Genomic DNA, 9,994 nt, shown 5'->3' on the forward strand with positions numbered 1-9,994 from the left:
TTATATTGTGTTACAAGATTATTTTAAAAATTGATAATTTCATTTAAAAATTATTGAAATTTAATTTAGAAATAAAAATAAAAAGAATAAGAAGTTGAGAAATTTCTAGGATTGCTCGTTTAAGGTAATTAATTTAATTTATATGTAGAGAATATCAACCATTGATTTTTTTTAACAACAGTTATAGGTATACTTTACTATTGAAAAATCACTAGAGTTAGTTTAGTAGTTGGATGAGAGAGATTGAGGTAGTTAGAAACATGGAGATCTAGGTTTAATTTTTATTACGACTATTTTTGTAATCTTTTTTATCTTGAAAACAATATATTTTACTATCGAAAATAATACCCTATCACATATAAGAAGAAGCCGAATCTAACGTGAAAAACCAAGACCTAACTTCGAGAAAATATCATCTATTATTTTTTTCTATTTTTTTTTTCTATTGCTAAGTTATTAAGAAAATAACAGTTACTCTAAAATATGTTTCATCTTCGTTTCTTTCAAAAACTTGAGAAATAGAATAAATGGAGTAAAAAGGAAATGAAGAAAATAGTTTCCCCCTAACTAAACAATCAATTCAAAGTGCGATATCCCGAGTACTGACATTCATGTCGTGTCCAGTCTGTCATCAACAATTACGGTAAAAATGCTTCAACTCTCCACTTTAGTTTGTTAAAACTGAATGTTTTTGTTTTATTAGCGAAGTGGTTGAATTGGTTTAAACCCTAAAATTGGTGAAAGACACTTTATGATATGAGGATCAATCCGGTCAAATTAGAATTGAACATGATTTGGCATCATAAATAAAAATGTAATAATGTGATATTAAAATAGAAGAAAACACAAATGGGAAGTATATGGATTTAACTAATTGATGGGTATTAAACGAAATATTCTATTTCTCTAATATCTGGTAATTCCATAAAAAAATGGTGGAAAAAACTCCTTTATTTTAAATATACGAACTAAACCATTATTGCATTACGAAAAATACATCTTTCTATAAAATCTAGTATTGCTCTTAAAATTTTATAAAAATTATGAATAAAATATATTCTAAATGATTAAAGACGTGAGATACTTCATTTGGTAATTAAGATGACGTTCATGAAAATTTTTCCTTATATATTTTAGCATACAGTTTCATAACACCCCCAATCTAACTAGTCAATTTAGAGAGTAAAGAAAATGAAAACTTCACTCTAAATTAAGAATTTTAATTTATAGTGTAGGAATAAATTTAAAATAAGTTTTAAACTAACACTGCCAAACTTCTACTTATAGGATTATTATTTTGAACTTTAATTTTAAAATATCTTTTAAGGAAAAAACAAAACTGAATCAAACATAATCATGCACAAGCGTAAATCTCGACCGGGTCATAAAACATGTCTTCTGTACTAAACAATTACTGTTCAACAAATATTCAATTCATTGAGGACACAAACATTGATTAAGGTAAATCCTCAAAATTCATCTTACATTCACTACAAGGAAAAAAATGAAGTATAATTATGGTGAAGTGTACTGCAATAGGCCCGAAGTGATCGTTGCTAGTCTAACAAGAATGCAGTGAGTGAAGGACAAACAATTACAATTTTGAAATTCTTTACAAACGTCAATCTATATGCCTGCTTAACTCCAATCTCATTAACCAAAAAAGGGGTTGAATTGAATTAAGTCAATATTTATTGACTCACTGGACTAGCCGCTTGCCACAATCTCATGAATGGCATCGTTCACAGTTTCATCCTCCGATCTGACTGCCAGTTTCATTGCAACATCCTTTGGACCATCAAGTCCAAAAGACAACCGTACAAGCACCTTTACATTCCCTATGAACACACCTGACAATAAGCATTGGTGTGATCTTGAATTGGGTGGAACCTCCTCTGTGCCCTGCACATGATCAGCAAATCAAAATTATAAAAATGTCACCTTCCCATGGTGAATCTACATGCCAAGTGTCTAGATGAGGTGAGATTCTAGTGCCATGGAGTAATAGAAGCACCTATGAATCGTTTCTAATTTAGGTTCTCTGCGCATACAATAGCGTCAAGTCTACATGCATGCATGTACCACCTTGATATCGGGAGTTTGGCTGTGTCTCTAAGTTAACTTTCAAATCTTTCAAATGAACATGGCTGAGTGACACTATAAAGTCTATATACTTATACTCACCAATTGCATTAGCATCTTTGTTAGAATATCAAACAAGCACACAATGGCTTAATCTTTATGTGCCATGAAGTAAAAAGTCTCTTACTACAAAGCGCCTAAGAATATCTTCTAACTTTGTGTGCAGACAAGCATGCTGCTGAAATGGCATTTTACGGGCATGAATGGGCTTCCTGTGAAGTTCAACTTCAAATCCTTCTAAGGAACTAGGCTTGGTTCGAACATTTAAGTCTTTATATCACCAACTGTCTTTACATCTTTTATGAATTTTATACATCAATTTATATATGAGAATGCCAATTTTCAGTTTATCCTCTAAATCCCACATGGAAAACGAATTTGCAACAAGTATAATGTTAAAGCATCTAACAAGAACAATCAAACTATAGTAACACTATGTTACAGTAAAAATTGTATGATCACCTTGCTTTCTCATAATCAGTTTAATAAAATTAGGCACTAATGGGGATAGTGGGAAGGGCTTCACGAAATTAACAGGAGGTCATAGGTTAAAAACGTTTGTGTAAAACACTTCGTGCAACCACTGTACGCAACACACATGCAAAGATACACAAATTAAATAAAGTGGTCTAAATAGAGTTATCAAAGCAGTAATTGACGTCATCGACTCACCTCACAGGGCTGCAAGCCAAGTAGGTTGATAACAGTATATACAGCTTCAGCCAAGCTCTCTCTAGGACCAAGCCCATACTCATCCACTCGCTCACAATCAGGGCCCAAGCTTTCCCATGCATTCCTGAAATTAGACACCCCCACTTTCAACACATAATCTGCTGCAACAACCTCCAGATCCTCCAACTGGTATTCATCTTCAACACCATCATCTTCAGCCTCGCCAGTGGTTGGGTCAACCTGAAGAGGATCCAGTTTATGTAGAGATGAGATTTGTACAAAATTATAATAGGTTATTCTCCACAAATTCCCTAAAAGGAGAAAAATAAAAACAAGCTTCATGATTGAAATATACACATAAATCATGATGTCAAATAATAATAATAATAATAAATTAATAATAAAAAAACTAGAAATCTTCACAAAATAAAGAGGACAATACCTCTTTAACAATAAATTTCAGGATGTTAGAAAATTTTCCAAAAGTTGGCACTCCCTCAGGCTTCTCAAATGCCACAAAAGTCTGTCCAGGTGAATCATAAGGAAGAGACCTGAGAGGCTTGGAGAACAAAACTGAGAATTCATCTGCTTCTGAAGCATCCACAATCACAACAACCTGTAATAGGGAAAAACAATTACAAAGACCTGGAATTGGATTATTTAATGAAATTTTGAAGCTTCTATAATAGTCATACATCTTCCAATAATTGCTCCGGTATCGTGTTTGTGCAGTTGTACTGGAACACAACATGCCTATCAAAAATGTGTTTAACGACATTAACTGCATATTCTGTCTCAGCTTCAGTAAGCTCCACAGGTGCTGAGGACTGGTGAAAATGCAACATCAAAATACATACCACATTAAATATAGAAAGAAAAACATAAAAATATAGAATTGCGGAAGAAGAATCAAGTGAAAGAACCTTAAAAAGCTTCCCAAAGTTTGCACACTCTGGAATGGCTGAAAGCATCCTCTCATAGGCATCTACAGTTGATGGGGGACCAATTGGAGGAGCACCCAAACCAGTTGGCTTTTTACCAGTGGCTTTCTTTTCTGCAAGTGGCTGGGACTTGACCTCTTTGGACACAGCTTTAATATCAAAAGCTTCTTCTGAAGGGTCCTACATTCATATTAAACACGAGATGATATACTATTGCCATCGATAAGCAAGAATGATGCTGAGGACTTACATAATTTTTCAAACTAGTCTCCAGATTGACGAGTGGGATATCAAATGGCCCAAACAAGAAGTCCTTTACATCTTTATCAGTCTCAACAACTGAACCATCACCTCCAATTGTGTTCAGGTAAAGTGTTGCCCTATCCCGAACCTACAAAGAAATTAAAATGCCAGATATGTATCAAAGCAGTTACAATTTTAAAAATATTCAGAACTTAAAAAGCTCCCTTTTGGGAGGTGGGGTGGTCAATCTGGACCAGAAATAGAATGAAGTGATAAACAGCTAGATTTTATTGCATAAACAGCCTTGATCAGTATCAAAGTGATACAGAACTGTCAGAACCATGGAATTGTCTTTATGATTCCCACATATTTGAGACACCTGGTTCTCTCCCTCCCCAAGGAAGTCTAAAACCTACTCTTTATTATGTCCACTGTCCAGTCTGTTCTAATAATCTAATTGACTATTACTAACTGTTGATACAGTAATCAACCTATTCAGACTATTTTAGCTTAGTAAATGCTGATAATTGGCTGAGTACCAAACAGGGGATGTCATTCATAATTTTGAAATTTTGAGTATCTAATATGAATATTTTAGTTTTGTGGACAAACATGCATATATTTGAAAGATTTAAACAATTCAAAAATTTAAATTTTATGCTCACATGTATGAGCAACAAATACTAAATACGATGTACAAGAAACCCATATAACTAACGTATCTCAAACTCAAACCACGTAATTATAGAAATGCCACATAAAACAAGGTAAAGAAATTCACCTCATCATCACTGTCAAATAGGCATCGCCTTAGCAGAACAAATATGCGGGGCTGAAAGATTAAAGTATGAGATTTTAAGTTAAGTCAGCACCAAATATCCCCAAAAAATATTATGAAATATTTAGAGAAAATCACTGCCAACAAAACAACAAAATCAAGTAACACCTTTAATGCATCAACTGCAGCGCCAAATTTTGCCAGTGTGCTCACAGCACTGGCCCTAACAACTGCATTCTCAAGGTGTACTCTATTATAAACATAGCGAATATATTTGCTTGGGTCTGATGTCTTTGGTCCTTCAATTCCCAGGAAGTGAAGTATCTGTACAAGGGAACAAAATGGTTAACAACAAAAAGTCGAATTCCAGAAAAAAAAAGAAATGCACAAACTGTGAATAATGAAGTACGAGCCAAAAGTAACACCTGTGTGGACAAATATGTGAACTCGCAATCTTCAATGAACTCACAAAGATGAAGCAAGCCAGCTTCTTTTGCATCAGGGATATCTCTAATGAGAATCACAATTGAATCTACAATTGCCTTCTTGTAATCAAAACCACCTTCTTCCCTAAGAATATTACTCAGGAAGTTCATCCTGAAAATAATAGCAGAATACAAACCATTAGCTTAGAACATTCATTTAGGACATAAATAAGGCGTATGGGGAATCAAAAACACTATTCAGGGACACGTACAGAGATCGATATTTTAAAGGAAACTTCAGGCACAATGATCTTATTGCTTCAACAACAACAATTTTGAACTCATCAGCAATATCAGACATGAAATTTGTAATCTGCTTCATAAGACGATCCACACTCGATTCATTTCCTGTCTTCAGAAGTGTAGTAATAGCAAGCGTAGCAATACTTCTGTTCTGGTCAGAGATTAAACTTTCCATATCAATGTTGCAGTTGGTGACTGCCATTGGGTGTGTCATTGCCACCTGCAAAGTTTCAAAGTCACACTTAATGGTTAAAAACCCTGCCAAATTGGACCATGATAAATCTCATCAGAATAGTTATGAACACTGAAAATCTTGATTTTCCATATCATAAAAGGGAAAAAGCAAAATACTCGTTCCATGGACAGGGAGGCTCAGGAGCCATGTTAAATATCCTTTTTCAAATTCTATGACAGCATAAAAATTACTTTTGTGATGTTTGAGTAATTAAAGCAGGCTTACCTTGTTCAAGGTGCGGACAGCAGCAAATCTTAAGACTGGTTTAGAAGAACTTAAGAATAGCTGTAGAACAGTAATTGCTGGAGTTAATTCTCGGCTTGTTACACCATTGAGCTCTGTTATTGCCCTGGCCGCTTCAAAAATCACCATCTCCGACTTGTGGCGAAGGCAACTCTCGAGATAGTCATAAAAGGGGCGTTCCCCTGACTGTGTATTATTGCCCGATTCACGAATAACCTACATATATGGTGGAAGATAAATATAAGAAAATAAATATCATCCCAGTACTAAATTACACGTGAAAGGAAACACACCTGACTTGTGTAACGGATCAAAAGGCACTGTGCTAAAGGTGAGCGAACACTTCCCCTTGTCAAGCTGGTAACCAGCTTGCTAACTGCTAGCCGATCATTCTGTCGAATCTGCAATGGTTCAAGTCACCATGTACCACTAACTCTCTTTAGAATTTATACTTGTATTTTGTATGATAAGGAAGTAGGCTTCCAAGAAGGCAACATTAATTAAAATGACGTGCCATAAAAAAATTATATGACTTTAAAGGAATAGAAAATAATTAATAGAATTTTCCATCATGGTCCAGCTTGAACTGTAATTATACAAGATAATTACATTAGACATGTAAAGGTTCAGATAGTGCAAAACTTTACAGCAGTATATGATCAATTCAGGCAACTTTCTACTTATTTATCAGCATGTGGTTCAAAGCATCCAAAACTTGAAAAACTTGAAGAACCATATAAACAGATATCTAGACAGATACTCTACCTTGAAAACTTTTCACTGTACCATAAGAAGCAACCACTTCTAAATTGATGCTGAAGTTGAAGCTAGAAGTATAACTATGATATGCTAAATAAAATTAGCCATAAAAGAAAGTATGGTAACATAACATGGACCAGGGACCAAACAAAGAAATATTAACTTCTTCGGGTGAAGTTTAAGAAGTTTTGTTTTCTTGTCGTATAGTCAAATTCAACACTCACGTATCTGAAAGAAATGTACTTAATTGCTGGAAGTTGTTTTGGAAAGAATGAAGAGAAGCTTATTCATGATGTTCAGCTGTGATAAGCCTTGAAGTGTAGTGACTATTCAAGAAAATGCACCAGCAGTAGAAAGATACAAGCCAGCACGCAAACCTTGATACACTAAAGGACCCAAGAATGATGACAAATTTCTGAGGTGCTTTAATACACCAAAATACTCTACAGAGCCAAATGATTCTGGAAGCATACCTGATGTAGCAAAGCCAGTGCATGAAATTGTACAAGGGCTGCTCTTGATTGAACAGCTTCCTGAACCTCATTGCTCCATCTTTTTACAATTTCAGGATTCGTCTGTAAATGGGAACTCGAGTAAGCAAGCAGCATGCATGGATATGAGGATATATAGAATTACAAAAAGAAATTAGTATGAGTATTACCTGGAGTAGATGAATGCCACTAATTAGAGCAGCACTTGCAACAACTGGATTTTTATCTACAATTGCTTGTTTCAAATACCGCTCAATTTGTGCAAGGAGGGTTCCATCAGTTATACGACAAAGCACTCGAATGGCATTTGCCCTATACATATCAATCTTGCTATTCATGTCCTTCATGAGAGAGCTTGTGACGATGATAACCTATTTAAAAATTAATGAGATAGAACATTCATAATCTAAGTTAGTAACCCAGATCATAGACCACACCCAAGAATCTAATGAAAAAAGAAACATTTGCATAAGAGCACAAAACCTCGTCTGCAGAGGGAGAGATCTCCTTTATCATCAGGTAGACCATTCTCCTTAATCCCATATCTTTAGACTGAAAAAGCTTAGTCACGGCAAAGAAAACTTCTGTGGCTTCAACCTAACAAAATAAAATTATTAAGAGGCGTCTCTAACATAATTCCACAAATAAGCATGGTGATGGATATCATTCCATACCTTTGTAAACGTCTCTCCCTGATTCAGTAGGTATAAGAGTTTTGTAATAACCTGGAAACAAGATAACAAAACAAGCAGAAGCAGAATTCAACCACTGAAACTAGATGAAAACATAAACATCCTCTAGTTTACGACACAAACCTGTGAACATCTCCTAGCATCTAGTTGAGGGTCATTAAAAACCCTGGCCTCCTGAAGCACAGACCCCTTTTCAATTCCCAGAAAGGGGGAATACTCAGCTGCTCAACAACCAAAACCACATCACAATGTACAATTAACTCGTAATTACATCAATACTAATAAGTAGGAATCATCACAATGCATCACCCTGACTCATCAAATAAAAAAGAAAAACCTATCAAAGAGCTAAAACTATCAACTAATGACAGGAAACTTATTTCACGATCTGCATTGCGAATTATGTCAGGAGAGATCGATTCAAGTATTCACAAAGGATAAGGAATCGAAACGAGAAAGGAGAAACATGAGATTCAATCCAACGATGTTGAGAATTGAGATATCTAAGTAGGCGAACCCTACTATAGCATTTGGAAATGGAAATGAAACGCGGATCTGGAAGCGAAAGAGATTGACCGAGCAGTGGCAATGAATAGAAAGGAAAACGCAAAGCGCGAATAAGAAAGAAAGCGGATCGAATTACGAAAGGAGAAGAAAAGAAGTGCACCTTCGTCGTCGCGGTCATCGTCCTTCTTCACAAGCGGTTGAGCCATGAGCGGTGAATGTGTGAGATCCGTGTGTCTGCGAATGCACCACTCGAGTTTATGAATGAAGCAGTGCTAACCAAGAAGACGAATGAAATTCCTCTCTAAAACGCACGAGGATGCAGATCCAGTTACCAACAATCATTACATTTTCAGCTTCCAATTAATATTTTTTATTTTTTATTTTATTTTTATTTCCAATTTCTGTACGCAGATCCTTCAATATATTCATTCAATTTTTTTATTTTTTATTTTTATAAATATGTTATTGGTACATAACCTACCTTCTTCGTAATAAGTGTTAACAATATAATTGCTAAGGTATATATTTTTTTTGTTGAATACGTTTTTCTTTAATTTCACATTAAATATTATTTAATTATTTTATTTTTTAGAGATTCACTTATTTTAAGATTAAATAATAGTTATTAAGTGATATTTTTAGAGTTTAGTGATTTAGTGTAAAACTTATACATTCCATAAAAAAAATCACTTGTATATATTACTTTTAAGATAGTTATTATTAAATAACAAACTTACCACCTCCAAGTATTATTTAAGATTAAGTTATTAATTAAGTTAGAATAATTATATTTTAATTGTTTTATGCACTTAATAATAATTCAAGTGTGTATTATTTCTCGTTTGTCATAACATGAGGAATTTATATCTAACTATTATACATTTATGATGTTTTGGAATTTTATAGAAAATATTATTAAAGTCATATTTTGTTATTCTACCATGGTTATTATTAATATTTGAATTTTGTGCTAGATGTGAGTGTTTATCGAAGTTTTACCAACTCCATTTAGGTGTTGATAAGCTCGACCCAGTGTAGAAGAAATAGTCTCGAGTCTCAATTCATTTGATTGGTATACGAAATTATCATGTTACCTCTCGACTAAATACTAAAGGATACACTTATTCTCTAGTCTTGATTGTAGGTGGGTGAAGGGACTACCATTTTACCTTTTGACTTAGATATTGAAAAAGTACACTTGTCTTCTAATCCAGAACACAGTACCAAGTTACCTATTGGCTAAATACTAAGAAAGTCCAATTGTCTTCCAATCTCAAGTTACCTATTGGCTTAATATGTTTATATTATTTTTTTATAATTAAATTGAAAATAATTTTTTTAGAAATATTATTTAAAAATTCTACTCTAATAATAGACTAATTTGTTTAAACTTAAAAAAAATTATAAAAAAGTGATTTTTAAGAAATAGAAAGAAATTATTTTTTTACAACATGTAGAAATTACTTCTAATAAAATAAAAAGTTAATTGTTTTAAAATAAGAAGTTTAGATAAATATGTCAAAAATAAAGATTACTTATATCATAAAATGAAAATAAAAATAA

General features: G+C 33.6%; 1 protein-coding gene across 1 annotated transcript; it reads right to left on the minus strand.

Annotated features, from left to right (window-relative positions):
* Window positions 1-1,380: 1,380 nt before the first annotated feature.
* On the minus strand, window positions 1,381-8,780 carry LOC109814543 (coatomer subunit gamma-2). Its single transcript, XM_020379002.3, has 18 exons — window positions 8,592-8,780; window positions 8,048-8,145; window positions 7,907-7,957; window positions 7,716-7,829; window positions 7,403-7,603; window positions 7,215-7,316; window positions 6,276-6,383; window positions 5,965-6,198; window positions 5,474-5,724; window positions 5,202-5,373; window positions 4,945-5,100; window positions 4,780-4,830; window positions 4,006-4,146; window positions 3,738-3,935; window positions 3,510-3,641; window positions 3,257-3,430; window positions 2,815-3,054; window positions 1,381-1,902 (listed from the first exon to the last, which is right to left on the minus strand). The coding sequence occupies exons 1-18, from the start codon at window positions 8,635-8,637 to the stop codon at window positions 1,708-1,710; spliced, it is 2,664 nt and encodes an 887-aa protein (XP_020234591.1). The 5' UTR covers window positions 8,638-8,780; the 3' UTR covers window positions 1,381-1,707.
* Window positions 8,781-9,994: the final 1,214 nt, after the last annotated feature.

This window comes from Cajanus cajan, chromosome 4 (assembly GCF_000230855.2).
Source record: "Cajanus cajan strain Asha chromosome 4, NIPB_CcT2T_4, whole genome shotgun sequence".
NCBI classification, from domain to species: domain Eukaryota; kingdom Viridiplantae; phylum Streptophyta; class Magnoliopsida; order Fabales; family Fabaceae; genus Cajanus; species Cajanus cajan.